The following is a 17,421-nucleotide window of genomic DNA, read 5'->3' on the forward strand; positions in this document are numbered from 1 at the left end:
CAAGTCTATGGAAGGGGGTGTGAACTTTGAGCCTCCTAGGTTTTGTACTGAAGTCAATGTAGCCAGAAGAGGAGGGAAAATAGCTGTCCTTCGGCTGCACCTTAGTGCTACCCTAGAGAAGGCTGTTGATACTACTGTTGACCATTGCAAAACAGTGATTTGGTGACATTTATCTAAAAAGGATAACTTTTTTAATGTTTTAATATATATAAAAAAAGGAAATTTACTGAGTAGGATGGTTCTTCCCTTCCTCCTCTGAGGAGCCTCCACTGCTGTATATAAACCTATTATAGTGTTGTAAACTCAGGAGTAGTTTGGAGAGGCTGCCCTGTGCACTCCCCACTACTCTCCCTCTCTCTCTTTTCCTCAGCTTTGCCTGAATTCTGAAGACGATTGAAACATTTCCTCTCAGTGGTTGGATTGGCGCCTGGAGCCCGGCCGGAAGAGACCGCTTGAAGTTTACAATCCTTGGGGGGGGAAATAAAAATAAAATATATTTAAAAGCCAACCGACAACACCACCATAACCAATCCAGTCCAACCCTAGCTTGATGTTGGGGGCCGGCTGGGGCCCGAGGCCCTCCCCTCAGGACAGTGCATGCTTCTGACGCCCATGGGGGTGCGCGGTCTTGTTCTTTTTCCATGGATCCATATTTTTTGCCCTTTGTTTGGAAAGATGTGTAAAGTATTATCATATGTACAAAAAATATGAAATTATATAAAAAAAGTCACAATCAACAATGATTAAATATGAATTTTCTATATAAAAATGGAGCACACACCCTAATATTAGTGGTGGTTGTTTTTGTGTTTTGTTTCACAATGAATCTAGTTGTTTTCTTTCTTTTTCTGGGTGCAAACAAATGCTAGGAGGGAAAATGTAAGAAAGAAACTAAATGATGATACTTAGTATTAGAATTAAGAACACCAAAGTGTAGACTTTAGGCCTCTTTAGGCATTTAAATACATTGTTTTAATGTAGATGTATGTTTTTATGGGTTAGGTGGGTTTCCGAAGGGACAGTGTTTTAGTATTCATATGTGTTATTGTGGAACTCTTCATTTTTATCCCCTGAATGATGCTTTATTTGAAAGTATTTTGTGTTTGAATAATTTTTAAATGGGGGACTTTATTTAATATAGTAATGTATACATAGCTATTTATAAGGAGAAAGGGAAAAGACTCTTTACTTTCAGAGTTTGGAGAATGGATGTGTGTGAGAGTGAATGTGTGTTCTCCTGTCCCGATTCAGCCTCTTTTGCAGTTTGAGATCCCCTGTGTACACACACTCACACAAGGCCCAAACTCCAGGCCCCTGTGTTGTGCCCTTTGGGTCAATAAACCAGCCTGCTCCTCCAGCTTCAGCCACAGTCTCCTGACCAGCACAACCTGAAGTTGCAGAACACTACCATCGGTTTTCAGTGCTGAGTTTGCCATCTTCCTTTGGGCCTCTAGAGGGCACATGACACAATCAGTCAAGCCAACTGATACTATTTTGACAGAGGCCCCGATCTACAGACTCTGAAAGCTCGGATACCTCTCCCTTGTATCATTTCCTACTATGATTTTAGCATGTTTGATCAATTTGTATTTTTTTTTTTTGGGGGGGGGGGGGGTCTAAAATGGCCTGTACTGTTTTGCACATAAATTTGAGACTCAATGCTGTTCTGTTCACTCCACAGGTGAATGTTTCTGCAACTTCAGGTTAAGCTTGCCCACTCCTGGGTTCTCTACCCGTGTTTCTATAGTGAGCGACCCTGCTAATCAGCTGTCTAGCTTTTAGTGCCATTCAGTGTGACTATGTCACCCTTTGCCTGTCTCGTTTTGATCCCCGTCCTGTTCTCTAACGTACGTGGTCTTTTTTTTGCTTGCCGTACCTCTCTTTAAAAGCATGTGAAAATGAGAATGCAGTAAAGTGGGGTGCTGAGTTGACCAGTGGCATGTCAGACCTCTGGCTGGGCATAAGATTGGATGGGACGGCGGAGGCTGGGTGCTTGGGAGCCACGGTGAAAGCAATCAATGGATTGGTCCCTTTGTCACGGTTTCTGTTGTAACGGTTCTAGATGTTTAGTGTTCTTACTGGTGGTATTATGAGTGATCTAAGTTTTCTTTTGAGATTGGAGCTGAAATATGGGGAGGCAGTTGAGGTGAGGGATGGGGCTCAGGCTGCTAGCAAATCACACCCTGTCCAACCCCCCACACACATGCAGAAAATGCCACAATAGACATGGAATCAACACACGGTGTACTCACAATGCAAATTATATTCGAATATATATGGCCAGACACACAAAATAAACCCTTGAAAGTCTCACTTAAAAAACATATCTTTGTGTTGATGGTAAAACATTGGAACTGTTTTTCACCGTGTTGTAGAAATTTGTGTGTGGCTTTGTACTGCCTGTGGGGTGAAGCTTGCCGTTTACCCCTTCACTTCTGTGCTAAGCAGCTCCATAGTACTCGTGTTCCATTGAACCTGTCAAAGGCCGGGTACCAAAAAGCTGAAAAATCAACCTACCGATGATATCAAAAAATGTTGAAGGAAACATATTAAAACAAAACTTGTGCTGTTTATATCATGAATCACATGTGGCCCCACCCTATTGCGTGTGCTGCTGGGTGTTGTGACATATCTGCAATGCCATGAGACTGTATTCCCCTTTGCACCATGATGCGATGTATACAGTACTGAACTATGTGATGTTTTTTGGATCCGAGTAGTTTTCCTGACTTTGCGCTGTGGGCATTGACCTCTTTCCTTCACCGGGCCTGATGCTTCCATTCAGTGTGTGTTCACACAGCCATGGGAATGTTCATGTGAAAGAGTATAACCATCCAGTTTATTTCAATTCTTAAAAATAATTCAAAGGGAAGAAGAGAGAAATAGTAGTTACTGAGGGAAGGAGAGTTAACCTTTGATTATACTATACCTTACTGGCCAGCAGGATAGGGAGAGAGTTGATATACAAAAAAAAAGAATAATGAAAAATAAATATTAAAAGCCAGACTTTAATAACAAAAATATATATGCAGTTTTACAAGAGGAAAAATATGCATGTCTTCTTTCTGGTAATATTTTTTACTGTCTGTGTTTACTTAAGAAATGGAAATCTATATATGTTACTTGCACCTTCAAGGTCAATGAAAATGGCTCTGTCTCAAATATTGAAATGAAGTGATGTATCACGTAAAAAAAACTACAAAAAAAGCCTTAGCTTGGTATGTTTCCCTTTATTTGTAAATGTACTGCATTGTAACCATATAGTAAGGGGATGCATATGACTATACTCTGAGCTGGAGTTTTGCATGACCATACAATAAAGAAAATCATTACTTTAAAACTATCAAGTGTTTGTTTGAATGTTAGCAGATCATATCTTTGTTATTTAAACAAGAAACATCAAATAAAAATAACATTTCAACATAAGTTGTGTCCGGTTTATCATTTTCTTGTGAGTGTGTGCTAGTCCATCCTTTCAGGATCTAAACGTTGCATCTTGTGTGTGTCAATGAAATCCCAAGAATATTACAGTTGAGTACATTACTTATTTCATATATTTTTCTGCTTGTTCATTATAGCCTGTCTGACTAATCCCTGGGAGTCTATCCAAAGGGACATCAGAGATTGAGGTCAAGTCCCTTGTTAACACTAGACTGATTAATGAACATGATTTGCCCATTTTCCACTGATTCGTCGTGCGACTGAGAGGATGATTAGATAGGAGGTATTTCACGTGATACGCGAGTCTAATAAAGGTGACTCAGTCGAAATATCCATTGAAAATATGCCTTCCCGAAAACTGATTACTACTGTACTGCAGACTATAATATGTACCTCTACTCTCCTGTCTGTTAAACTACATAGGCACTGCCCTTTCCATTCCAGTCTTCTGTAGACAGCATCAGACACGGGTAAATTACAGTGGCTCCTGCATTGACAGGCACGCAGAAGCTGTGGGTAAAAAAAAGACAAATGAACAATCCATTCCAACCTCTGAGTTTATTAGAGATGATACAGCGTTGGTCTTTGTTTTGTAGTTTTGGCAAAATAAACAGAAAACAAAACAGCAGCTCCTGTTACGACAGACACTCACAAGCAGAGAGACCTAGAACCTCTCTCTCTAGCTCATCCTCTTCTCTCTAACTTGCTCTGTTTCTACACAGCTCTAAACTGACTGGGTACCTACGTGAGAGTGAGGGAGAACGTGCATGGTTAAAGTGTGTGGGTTTCTCTGTAGACTTGTGGGGCCTATTAGACCGTTTGTTTATCAGAATGTACTCCAAAGGCCTCAGCTTTGGGGTAGTGGAATGCACAGTCTGTTGGAGCCGTGGCCTGTGATGCACTACATCCATCCTATGGCACACGTCTTTGTCCATAGCACTAGAGTTTGCTGTCTTGTTTAGTTCATGTCTATTCTGTCACATTTCCCACCCATCCCCCACCAACAATATACAACAGCTTTCAAATTTACAACATTTTACATTCATTCTTCTGAAGAAATGAGAAGTGTGTGTGTGAGCTTGTGACCTCACGCATGGTGCCGGGTTTATTCATGCACTCCAGGGCCACAAGATATCAGTTCCTGTTAAAAAGGGGGGTAACATGACATTAGACCCCCCCATCCCCTCTCAGTCTGCCAGACCCTGGCGTCAGTCAGTCCAACCGGCTGCAGGCTGAGACAAGTCCTCTACTTTCTGGATGAAGATGATGACTGCGAGGGGAAAGAGGGAGGGGTTGGTTCAGCAGTCCAACTCATTAACTCCCTTATTTAGAGGCCATTATTCCCCTCCCGTGAGGATTGGTTTCTACAGTGGCATTTCAGGGTGGAGGAGTCCATTGTCCTGATAGGGGGCTGTCCTCCCGCCTTCTCTCCTCTTCCACTCTCTGTAGTGACTGGTGTTGGGTGTGGGTAAACAGGGCCCTCTTACCCCGGGCCAGGCCAGGCAGGGCAGTGCTCCAGTCCCAGGCTGTGGCTGTGGTTCCGTAGGGAGGTCCAGTCTCAGCTCCAGCTGGAGCTCTGCAGCTCCTCTCTCAGCCAGGCGGGCAGGGGCTGGCCCAGCCGGTTCAGCAGCCTCAGCAGCTCCATGTTGTGCTCCCGGTAATGCTCCGTCAGGAAGGCACGCGACTGTAATACACACAACAGAGAACAGTCATCGAAGGACTATATGAGGCACTTGTTAAGACATATCTACATGTTAGGCAGAAGTCAAAATACAACATGGCCACTCTGAGAAACAAGCTGACAAGATGGGATAATGTGCAGTGTCTGACATTTTCCTTGAAAGATGGAGTAACTACCTCAGGAGTCATGTCAGAGTATTTCCTGCCTTTACTCTTGCCCAAACACTTGGGTCGTGCTCCTTCCACCCTCTGGCACCAGAACCCTTTACTTTCATCATACGTCAGAGCCTGGGTGTAGTTGAAGATGGGTGTGACCCCCAGGAACCTCTGGATGCCCTCCATGACCAGGGCAGGGTTGGATCGCAGCTGGGACCCATCCACTATGTGGACCTGGAAACAGGAATCACACCTCTCACATACTGGATTCCACACAGGTAGTACTGCCATGATCAATCATGGAAAATACTGTGAAGCCATGATTCTGAATGGATGCATTTGAATTGTTCACGGGGGTGTCTCCTGTAGTTTTCAGTATCTAGCTGTGCACATTTAGTATGTTTGTGTATTTCCAGTAATGTAATGTTACCTGGCTGGGCTGGTAGTGGTGTAACCAGCGCTCCAGGTGTGTGGCATAGGCCCCAGGTTTAAGGCAGCGCCTCTGCAGGATGAGCAGCTCTCGGGGAGAGGCAGGCCTCGCTGTCACCACCTCCTGGAACGTGTGGTTAACGGTCATCGGGTCCTGGTGAGCCCGCTGGTGCTGCAGGGTCACACACAGGGGAAAGGTTAAAGTTCAGACATCTTGAGTTATCAAAGGTTATCAGAAGTCAAGACTTCAGAAGAATCCCGCATCAAGTGATTTTACAAGATAACTTTTGACAGACTTTGTACCTTTGGCCTCTTGAGAATAAATACATGCAAATAAACAGGTGAAGCTCAAATAAAAACAGATGGCATTTCTTTTCTCTGGAGTGAGGCAGCCAGGAGTCCTTTCCATGTGGTCACTTAACCGTCTTGACAAATGGTCTGGGAACAGTTTATATTTCATGACCCTGACCACATTATGGCTGAGGAAGTTAAGAGTGTGACAGACCCACCTGGTACCAGGAGTAGGCACGGTCCGCTGGGTTGATGAGCACAGCCAGGATCTTGGCTCGGGACAGCAGGGCGGCCGCTCTCTTAGGGGCTACCTCCGTGTCAAAGTAGTTAGCACTTTTCTCAAACATGAAGTCTGTACTGACATTCGATGGGAAGGGGAAGAAGTCCATGTACCTGAAGAGAGGACGGGGGAGAGCAGTTACGGTTATCGAGGGCCATAACAGAGCGTATGTCATTTGAATGTCTTCCTGCATCATGTCCCTTTCCACCTAATGGACCATACTGTTACACATTCTCACTGATATGGGAGAAATAGATACGTGAGAGCAATATGGAGGAAGACTACACTACAAGTAAGCAGGAAGGAACCACAGTGTCTTTGGAAGGTATTCAGACCTAATGACTTTTTCCACATTTTGCTACGTTATGGCCTTATTCTAAAATTGCTTTTGTTTTTTTATCCTCTGCAATCTAAACACAATACCCATAATGACAAAGCAAAAACAGCTTTTAGAAAATGTATTAAAAAAAAGTTTAAAAAACAGCTTATTACATAAGTATTCAGACCCTTTGCTATGATACTCGAAATTGAGCTCAGGTGCATCCTGTTTCCATTGATCATCGTTGAGCTGTTTCTACAACTTGGAGTCCACCTGTGGTAAATTCAATTGATTGGACATGATTTGGAAAGGCACACACCCGTCTATATAAGGTCCCACAGTTGACAGTGCATGTCAGAGCAAAAACCAAACCATGAAGTGGAAGGAATTGTCCGTAGGGATCCGAGACAGGATTGTGTCGAGGCGCGGTGGTGGCAACATAATGCTGTGGGGATGTTTTTCAGTGGCAGGGACGGGGAGACAAGTCAGGATCGAGGCAAAGATGAACGGGGCAAAGTACAGAGATATCCTTGACGAAAACCTGCCCCAGAGCGCTCAGGACCTTAGACTGGGGAGAAGGTTCACCTTCCAACAGGACAACGACCCTAAGCACACAGCCAAGACAACACAGGAGTGGCTTCGGGACAAGTCTCAATGTCCTTGAGTGGCCCAGCCAGAGGCCAGGACTTGAACCCGATCTAACATCTCCGGAGTGACCTGAAAATAGCTGTGCAGCAACACTCCCCATCCAACCTGACAGAGCTTCAGAGGATCTGCAGAGAACAATGGGAGAAATGCCGCAAATACAGGTATACCAAGCTTGTAGCGTCATATCAAGTAATTAATTATTATTATTATATTATTATTATTATTATAAGTAATTATTGCCAAAGGCGCGTCAACAAAGTACTGTGTGAAGGGTCTGAATACTTACGTAAATGTGATATCATTTTAATACATTTGCAAAAAAAAAAAAAAACTATTTTGGTTTGACATTATCGGGTATTGTGTATAGATTGATGAGGGGAAAAAAGCTATTTAATACATTTTAGAATAAGGTTGTAATCTAATAAAATGTGGAAATAGTCAAGGGGTCTGAATACTTTGGATACCATATGGATATAGGCTCTTAGATCAGTTCAGACAAAAGAAGGCTACAGGCTTTATTAGTGTTTAAATCTCAGAGTGGGCAGCAAAGTCGTCTTACCAGTCAATGCCGTTGTTGTAGTTGGGGCCGCTAAAGAACTGGATCTCCTCAAAGGTGACAAGACTGGGGAAGCTACTGGTGATGGCAGGGTGGAGGCTCAGGAAGGAGTGCAGGGCTGTGGTGCCTGAAAGAACACAGATTAATATACACTCTTTAAAATAAATGTTTTTACCCCCTTTTCTCCCCAATTTCGTGGTATCCAATTGTAGTTACTATCTTGTCTCATCGCTACAACTCCCGTACGGGCTCGGGAGAGACGAAGGTCGAAAGCCATGCGTCCTCTGAAACACAACCCAACAAAGCCTCACTGCTTCTTAACACAGCGCGCATCCAACCCGGAAGCCAGCCGCACCAATGTGTCGGAGGAAACACCATGCCCCTGGCAACCTGGTTAGCGCGCACTGCGCCCAGCCCGCCACAGGAGTCGCTAGTGCGCGATGAGACTAGGATATCCCTACCGGCCAAACCCTCCCTAACCCAGACGACTCTAGGCCAATTGTGCGTCGCCCCATGGACCTCCCGGTCGAGGCCGGCTGCGACAGAGCCTGGGCTCGAACCCAGAGTCTCTGCGATGCAGTGCCCTAGACAACTGTGCCACCCGGGAGGCCCATGAATATACTTGAATTGACTGAAACTCGCCACCACAAACGCCATCACGCAATCCATTTTGGCCAAGAGAGTATGTGGCGAGCGAGTGAGTGTAGCCGTCTTAAGAAAATGGTTGGCTGCAGGGTCTCACCTGTTTTCTGTGGGCCTATGACCAGGAACCTCGGTAGTCTATCGCAGGTCTTTTCTTTTGACCAGATGTCTTTATGTCTCTTGTCATGACATGGGTTCTGAGGACCGATAAAGAGGGGTTATGGTCTCCAATGCATATAGCTAGCTTATCATGGAGTCATTTTATTGCAAAATTAAATTAAATTATGGGCCAAACGTAATAACAATAACCTCAATAAACAGTACATATCTAAAATAGGAAACAGTAACTAACAACAAATGGATTATCACATCTGGGATGTCAGAAGGTGAATTCACCAATTTGTAAGTCGCTCTGGATAAGAGCGTCTGCTAAATGACTTAAATGTAAATGTAATAATAATTGATCATTGCAGTCCCCTAACCTGCCAGAGGGGGTCTCTCTCCTCGGGGAAGATCTGGAAGTATTTGTCAGCCAGCTGCATGGGGGGGAGTGTCTGAAGCCGCAAGTTGGTCCAACACTGAACAAACTTCACCAGGGACTCAAAGGTGTACAGGCCCAGCCGGTCATTTCCATAGTTAGACAGGTGGGTCATGAAGATGCTGATCTGGAGGGGGACAGAGGAGTCAGAGGACTATACCAACAGGTGAGTAGGGAAGTGAGACCTTTCACTGTTTGTCTACGCATCTTAAATGCACACTAGGCAAAATCCCACTCGTGAAACTAAAATTGTAGCACAGAATGACATCAATTAATGATTTACACAAAAGTTACAGGTCATTTTCCCAAGCTAGGACTTCTCCAGATTGAAGTTTCTCAGGTCATATAGAGGTAGCAGCTCCAGTAAGGAGAGACAGAGTATCTTGAGAGTGAACTAAACTTACAGGGTTGAGGAGGACGGTGAGGAACAGCTCTCCTCCCCTGATGCTCTTGTCCAGCTCTTTAGAGCCTCCTGGGTACTCGTTATAGAAAATGGTGTGAGTGAAGAGGCCACATGTCTGTCTGGGTAACACCTGCAGTGACAGAGGGAAATTGTCAAAAATAGTGTAGGAACAGAAATAACCAACTCACTCTTTTTTTCTAAACACATAATGAATGAATATGGCCTTAGTACATTTGCATAAACTCTAAGCCCTTAATAAGAGCTTCTCACTAAGCACTGAGGGGAAATCTTAACTTCTGTTTTAAGTCACATTTTCACTTAGTTATGCACTGATGTCAATGGGAGATCAAGTGAAAATTCAACTTAAAGTTTAAGACTCACCCCTGAATGATTTACTATATCTAGCAGCAATTAAACGAGAAGTTTACCTCAAATCCAAAAGTTCCCAAGTGATTCCATACCCTCTCTCACTGCAGTCTAGAACGGGAAAGCTGCAAAAACAGGTCAGGTGACTCAAGATGTATCTTTGTGCACTGCTAGCTCTGCTCTGTTGTCAGTCACCTAGAGATTGAGAAATCTGCGAATTGTGGACAAATTCTTTGTTTTATTGAAAGAATATGTCCGAATGAGCTATATAAACAAATATATATCAAAAGTGCTATTAGGTTTGAGTCAGGAAACATGTATGCATGTATGTACTGTCGGTCAGGGAGAGGTTGAAAATGTCAGTGAAGACACTTGCCAATTCGTCCGCACATACTTTGAGTACACATCCTGGTAAACCATCTAGCCCCACGGCTTTGTGAATGTTGACCTGTTTTAAAGGTCTTGCTCGCATCGGTTGTCCGGAACAGCTAGTGCTCTCATGCATGCTTCAGTGTTGCTTGCCTCGAAGGCATTTAGCTCTTCTGGTAGGCTTTTGTCAATGGGCAGCTCGCGACTGGATTTCCATTTGTAGTCCGTAATAGTTTGCAACCCCTGCCACGTCCGACGAGCGTCAGAGCCGGTGTAGTAGGATTCAATCTTAGCATTGAAGCTTTGCCTGTTTGTTGGTTAGTTTTTAGGCATAGCGGGATTTCTTATAAGCGTCTGGATTAGTGTCCGGCTCCTTGAAATCGGCAGCTCTAGCCTTTAGCTTGGTGCAGATGTTGCCTGTAATCCATGGCTTCTGGTTGGGATATGTAAGTACGGTCACTGCGGGGACGATGTCGTTGCTGTTATTGATGAAGCCAATGACTGAGGTGGTATACTCCTCAATGCCATTGAATGAATCCCCGAACATATTCCAGTCTGTGTTAGCAAAACAGTCTTGGAGCGTAGCCTCTGCATCATCTGACCATTTCCGTATTGAGCGAGTCCCTGGTATTTCCTGCAATAGTTTTTGCTTGTAAGCAGGAATCAGGAGGATAAATTATGGTCAGATTTGCCAAATGGAGGGCGAGAGAGAGCATTTTATGCATCTGTGTGTGGAGTAAAGGTAGTCTAGAGTTTTTTTCCCTCATCATTTCTACCAGCATGTGACATGCTGGCCACTAAGAGTGCTGCTTCTGGATGAGCAATTTCTTGTTTGCTTATGGCCTTATACAGCTCGTTGAGTGCGGTCTTAGTGCCAGCATCAGTGTGTGGTGGTAAATAGACGGCTACAAATAATATAGATGAAAACTCTCTTGGTAGATAGTGTTGTCTACAGCTTATCATGAGGTACTCTACCTCTGGCGAAAATATTAGACATTTAATAATTATTGACAAATAGACACACACCCCCGCCGCTCATCTTACCAGACTTCGCTGCTCTGTCCTGCTGATGCACGGAAAGCCCAGCCAGTTCTATATTATCCGTGTTGTCGTTCAGCCATGACTCAGTGAAACATAAGACATTACAGTTTTTAATGTCCCTTTGGTAGAAAAGTCTTAATCGTAGATCATCTAGTTTATGTTCAATGACTGTACATTGGCCAATAATACGGATGGTATTGGTGGTTTACCAACTCGCCTATGAATTCTCACGAGGCGCCCGACCTCCTACCCCTTTTTCTCCATCTTTTCTTCACGCGAATGACGGGGATTTGGGCCTGGTCTCAAGAAAGCAGTAGATCCTTGCGTCGGACTCATTAAAGAAAAATGATTTGTCCAGTTCGAGGTGAGTAATCGCTGTTCTGATGTCCAGAAGCTCTTTTCGGGCATAAGAGACGGTAGAAACAACATTATGTACAAAATAAGTTATAGACAATGCATAAAAAAAAAACTAACAAAATAGCACAGTTGGTTAGGAGCCCGTTAAACGGCAGCCATCCCCTCTGGCGCCATTATTTTGACATGGATTGTGTATGTGTGACATGGAGTGTGAACGGGCAAGACAAATGATTTAAGTGCCTTTGAATGGATTATGGTAGTAGGTGCCACTCACACCGGTTGAGTCAAGAACTGAAACACTGCTGAGTTTCACACGCTCAACAGTTTCCCGTGTGTATCAAGAATAATCCACTGCTCAAAAGACATCAATCCAACTTGACAACTGTGGGAAACATTGGAGTCAACATGGGCCAGCATCCCTGTGGAATGCCTTTGACACCTTGTAGAGTCCATGCCTTGATGAATTGAGGCTGTTCAGAGGGCAAAAGGTGGGTGCAACTCAATATTAATGTTTGGTATCGTGCATTCGGAAAGTAATCAGACCCCTTGACCTTTTCCTGATTCTGTTACGTTACAGCCTTATAAAATTGACTAAATTGTTTTTTTCCCCTCATCAATCTACACACAATACCCCATAATGACAAAGCAAAAACAGATTTAAAAAAATTGCTAATAAAAAAAACATCTTTACTGACATTTACATAAGTATTCAGACCCTTTACCCTTTACTCCCTTTACTTGACCTAGTGTCTTCTTGGGTATGATGTGACAAGCTTGGCACACCTGTATTTTGGGAGTTTCTCCCATTCTTCTCTGCAGATCCCCTCAAGCTCAGTCTGGTTGGATTGGGAGCGTCGCTGCACAGCTATTTTCAGGACTCTCCAGAGATGTTCGATCGGGTTCTCTGTCATATTGACCACCGGGTTCTTGGGTCACCTCCCTGACCAAGACCCTTCTCCCCCGATTGCTCAGTTTGTGCCAGGCAGCCAAATCTAGGAAGAGTCTTGGTGGTTCCAAACTTCTTCCATTTAAGAATGATGGAGGCCACTGTGTTCTTGGGGACCTACAATGCTGCATTTTTTTTTGCCACCCTTCCCCAGATCTGTGCCTCAATACAATCTTGTCTCGGAGCTCTACGGACAATTTCTTCGACCTCATCAGCCTGCAGGCGCCCGCCACAAGGAGGCGCTAGAGCGCGATGAGCCAAGTGAAGCCCCCCTGGCCAAATTGTGCACCGCCCTATGGGACTCCCGATCAAGGCCGGTTGTGATACAGCCCGGGATCAAACTCGGGTCTGTAGTGATGCCTCTAGCACTGCGATGCAGTGCTTTCGACCACTGCTCCACTCGGGAGGCACGCCTCTACTTCTAGTTCACCGCTTCTAATAATAACAAACAGCAATAGTCATGAATTGGATTGATTTTGCACTCCTGCAAGTGCTCAAAGTTCTTAAATGACAAGGGGAAATGCACCTCATCTAATCCATTAACCAGTAGCCTCCATTAGTTCCTACCCCATACTGTGTACTGTGGTTATGATGTGTCTGTGCATTGACGTGTGTGTTCTGTGTCCTGAGTCTCCTTTCTCTGCAGCCAGTGCATCAATCAAGCACCAGCATGACATTGTGCACAGGGACCTCAGGGTGAGTCATCTATCACCATGGCAACTAAACACCTGGGGGGGCTGAGTCATCATGCCCCCACCCCCAAATCCCTCCCACTGGCAACCCTACCGACGCATATGCACACGTGTGTATATGAAAGCCAATGAAAATGTAAACACGATTCCACACACACGTAAGCAAATAAAAACGTTTAATTATTTGGACGTCAGAGAGTGGCTGGTGTAAAAAAAAACAGACCCTTTCCATCTAGTCAGACTGGAATTAAAAGTAGAGGCACTGAGCCAGACCGTGTTTAGAATTTAGAATTCCTTATATTAAGCTACCAGACAGCCTAATCATTTTATTTTTTATATTTATGGATAGCCATACTCAGACATTAACTTACAAACAAAGCATTTGTGTTAAGTGAGTCCACCAGATCAGAGGTAGAAGAGATAAACAGGGATGTTCTCTTGATAAGCGTGTGAATTTGACAATTTTCCTGTCCTGCTAAGCATTCAAAATGTAAAAAAATGTAAGTACTTTAGGGTGTCAGGGAAAATGTATAGAGTACATTATTTCCATTTGGAATGTGGTGAAGTAGTCAAAAATATGAATAGTCAAGTACAAATAGCAAAAAAAAAAAACTTAAAATAGTACTTTAAAGTAGTTTAAATACACTTAGTTTGGAGACATTACAACTCATTTTTCAACCACTCCACAAATGTATTGTTAACAAACTATAGTTTTGGAAAGTCAGTTAGGACATCTACTGTGTGCATTACACAAATAATTTTTCCAACAATTGTTTACAGACATATTATTTCACTGTATCATAATTCCAGTGGTTCAGAAGTTTACATAAACTAAGTTGACTGTGCCTTTAAACAGCTTGTAAAATTCCAGAAATTGATGTCATGGCATTTAGCAGCTTCTGCATAATTTGAGTCAATTGGAGGTGTACCTGTGGATGTATTTCAAGGCCTACCTTCAAACTCAGTGCCTCTTTGCTTGACAACATGGGAAAAATCAAAGGAAATCAGCCAAGACCTCAGAAAAAAAGGGTAGACCTCCACAAGTGTGGTTCATCCTTGGGAGCAATTTCCAAACGCCTGAAAGTACCATATTCAACTGTACAAACAATAGTACGCAGGTATAAACACCGTGGGACCACACAGCCATCATACCGCTCAGGAAGGAGACGTGTCCTGTCTCCTAGAGATGAACGTACTTTGGTGTGAAAAGTGCAAATCAAACCCAGAACAACAGCAAAGGACCTTGTGAAGATTCTGGAGGAAACAGGCACATAAGTATCTATATCCACATAACCTGAAAGGCCGCTCAGCAAGGAAGAAGTCACTACTCCAAAACCGTCATAAAAAAGCCAGACTATGGTTTGCAACTGCACATGGGGACAAAAATCATACTTTTTGGAGAAATGTCCTCTGTTCTGATGAAACAAAAATAGAACAGTTTGGCCATAATGACCGTCATTATATTTGTAGGAAAAAGGGGGAGGCTTGCAAGCCGAAGAACACCATCCCAACCGTGAAGCGCGGTGGTGGCAGCATCATGTTGTTGGGGTGCTTTGCTGCAGGAGGGACTGGTGCACTTCACAAAATAGATGGCATCATGAGGTAGGAAAATTCTGTGGATATATTCAAGCAAAATCATAAGACATCAGTCAGGAAGTTAAAGATTGGTCGCAAATGGGTCGTCCAAATTGACAATGACCCCAACCATACTTCCAAAGTTGTGGCAAAATGGCTGAAAGGACAACAAAGTCATATTGGAGTGGCCATCACAAAGCCCTGACCTCAATCCTATAGAAAATTTGTGGGCAGAACTGAAAAAGCATGTGCGAGCAAGGAGGCCTACAAACCTGACTCAGTTACACCAGCTCTGTCAGGAGGAATGGGCCAAACTTCACCCAACTTAATGTGGGAAGCTTGTGGAAGGCTACTCGAAACGTTTGACCCAAGTTAAACAATTTAAAGGCAATGCTACCAAATAGTAATTGAGTGTATGTACATTTCTGACGCACTGGGAATGTGATGAAAGAAATAAAAGCTGAAATAAATCACTCTATTATTCTGACATTTCACATTCTTAAAATAAAGTGGTGATCCTAACTGATCTAAGACAGGGAATTTTTACTAGGATTAAATGTCAGGAATTGTGAAAATCTGAGCTTAAATATGCTTGTCTAAGGTGTATGTACTAGAGTTTGACCGATTAATCGGAATGGACGATTAATTAGGGCTGATTTCAAATTTTCGTAACACGATTTTTGAAGTTATTATTATTTTTTATTTTTTTACACCTTTATTGAATCTTTATTTAACTAGGCAAGTCAGTTAAGAACACATTCTTATTTTCAATGAGGGCCTAGGAACGTGGGTTAACTGCCACATTCAGGGGCAGAAAGACAGATTTTCACCTTGTCAGCTCGGGGGATCCAATCATGCAACCTTACAGTTAACTAGTCCAACGCAATAACGACCTGCCTCTCTTGTTGCACTCCACAAGGAGACTGACTGCCTGTTACGCAAAGGCAGGAAGCCAAGGTAAGTTGCTTGCTAGCATTAAACTTGTCTTATAAAAAACAATCAATCATAATCACTAGTTAACTACACATGGTTGATATTACTAGATATTATCTAGCGTGTCCTGTGTTGCATACAATCTGACTGAGCTGTGGTAGGCAGAAGCAGGCGTGTAAACATTAATTCAAACAGCACTTTCATGTGTTTTGCCAGCAGCTTTCGTTGTGCGTCAAGCATTGCGCTGTTTATGACTTCAAACCTATCAACTCCCGAGATGAGGCTGGTGTGACCGAAGTGAAATGGCTGGCAAGTTAGCGCGTGCTAATAGCGTTTCAAACTTCACTCGCTCTGTGCCTTGGGGTGGTTGTTTCCCTTGCTCTGCATGGGTAATGGGTAATGTGGTGGCTGTTGTCGTTGTGTTGCTGGTTCGAGCCCAGGGAGGAGCGAGGAGAGGGACGGAAGCTATACTGTTACACTGGCAATACTAAAGTGCCTATAAGAACATCCAATAGTCAAAGGTTAATGAAATACAAATGGTATAGAGGGAAATAGTCCTATTATAACTTCAACCTAAAACTTCTTACCTGGGAATATTGAAGACTCATGTTAAAAGGAACCACCAGCTTTCATATGTTCTCATGTTCTGAGCAAGGAACTGAAACGTTAGCTTTCTTACATGGCACATATTTCACTTTTACATTCTTCTCCAACACTTTGTTTTTGCATTATTTAAACCAAATTGAACATGTTTCATTATCTACTTGAGGCTAAATAGATTTTATTGATGTATTATATTAAGTTAAAATAAGTGTTAATTCAGTGTTGTTGTAATTGTCATTATTACAAATACATTTATTTTGAATTTTAAAATCGGCCGATTAATCGGTATCGGCTTTTTTGGTCCTCCAATAATCGGTATCGAAAAAATCATAATCGGTCGACATCTAGTATGTACACTTCCGACTTCAACTGAAAGTCCTTTACACCACTACACCATGATGTCTAATTTGATGCTAATTAGCATTTTCAAATCTACAGAGTAAATAGTGAGGAATATATTGATCAAAGAAAGTCACCTTGTCCGAGAGAGATTTTTCAAAACGTCACACCAGGGAAAGCCTACATGAAACAGAGACCTTTTTTGAAGGGGTTCTAAAATCCCATATGGGAAAAATTAATGGTGAAAAAACGATTGGAACCATTTTCGTGTTTGACAGCTAGGTTTTATGGGTATTATGACACCTACACTGTGGGGCTCTATAGGCTACATGTCTTACTGTTGATGTTTGATGGCAGACTAATATCCATGGAACAGTGGCGGTCGATGCCATTTAAAATGAGGGAGAACGATGATTTATTTATGAGCATGGCCTTATTTCTATTACAGTATATTGGATGGCTCATTCATTTTCCATTCACCCAGCTCAATGCAACATCGATAGATTTAGGCTACTCACTACATGATACTCAAATTAGTTAGCTAGCTAGCTAGTTAGCTCTCCCTCTGTAGCTCTCTTACTTAATTTTTGAATACATTTATTTGGGAGAGAAGTGAAGACAGAAGCCTAGCGTTAGAGATTAGTTATATGAAGTAAACATCAACCTACAGACGTCTGAAGACTAAATACTTGTGAGTGATGAAGAAAACTACTGTAGGGGCACCGATGGTGTTGCCAAACCATATTTATTTGAGCCTGAATACTGTGATGAAGAATTCAGGCAAATTGAGCTTCAGATGGCTGGCCTGGCTCTAGCC

The 17,421-nt window shown here is 43.0% G+C and overlaps 2 protein-coding genes across 13 annotated transcripts in view; one reads left to right on the top strand and one right to left on the bottom strand.

Annotated features, from left to right (window-relative positions):
- The window catches only part of LOC135512344 (calcium/calmodulin-dependent protein kinase type II subunit gamma-like), a 137,831-nt gene extending 134,405 nt beyond the window's left edge, over positions 1 to 3,426 (top strand). For all 12 annotated transcript variants that reach the window (XM_064934283.1, XM_064934281.1, XM_064934286.1 and 9 more), the window contains one exon: positions 371 to 3,426. The gene's annotated coding sequence lies outside the window, so the exon portion shown is untranslated. The remainder of the gene's footprint in view (positions 1 to 370) is intronic.
- Positions 3,427 to 3,982: 556 nt separating this feature from the next.
- LOC135512343 (bifunctional heparan sulfate N-deacetylase/N-sulfotransferase 2-like) overlaps positions 3,983 to 17,421 on the bottom strand; it is a 30,965-nt gene continuing 17,526 nt past the window's right edge. Inside the window, exons 5-12 of the mRNA XM_064934280.1 lie at positions 9,385 to 9,513; positions 8,925 to 9,107; positions 8,543 to 8,639; positions 7,804 to 7,927; positions 6,216 to 6,390; positions 5,708 to 5,878; positions 5,299 to 5,511; positions 3,983 to 5,125 (exon numbers count right to left, since the gene is read on the bottom strand). Coding sequence (XP_064790352.1) covers positions 5,000 to 5,125; positions 5,299 to 5,511; positions 5,708 to 5,878; positions 6,216 to 6,390; positions 7,804 to 7,927; positions 8,543 to 8,639; positions 8,925 to 9,107; positions 9,385 to 9,513 — 1,218 coding nt within the window. The 3' untranslated portion in view covers positions 3,983 to 4,999. The remainder of the gene's footprint in view (positions 5,126 to 5,298; positions 5,512 to 5,707; positions 5,879 to 6,215; positions 6,391 to 7,803; positions 7,928 to 8,542; positions 8,640 to 8,924; positions 9,108 to 9,384; positions 9,514 to 17,421) is intronic.

This window comes from Oncorhynchus masou, chromosome 24 (genome assembly GCF_036934945.1).
Source record: "Oncorhynchus masou masou isolate Uvic2021 chromosome 24, UVic_Omas_1.1, whole genome shotgun sequence".
Lineage (NCBI taxonomy): Eukaryota > Metazoa > Chordata > Actinopteri > Salmoniformes > Salmonidae > Oncorhynchus > Oncorhynchus masou.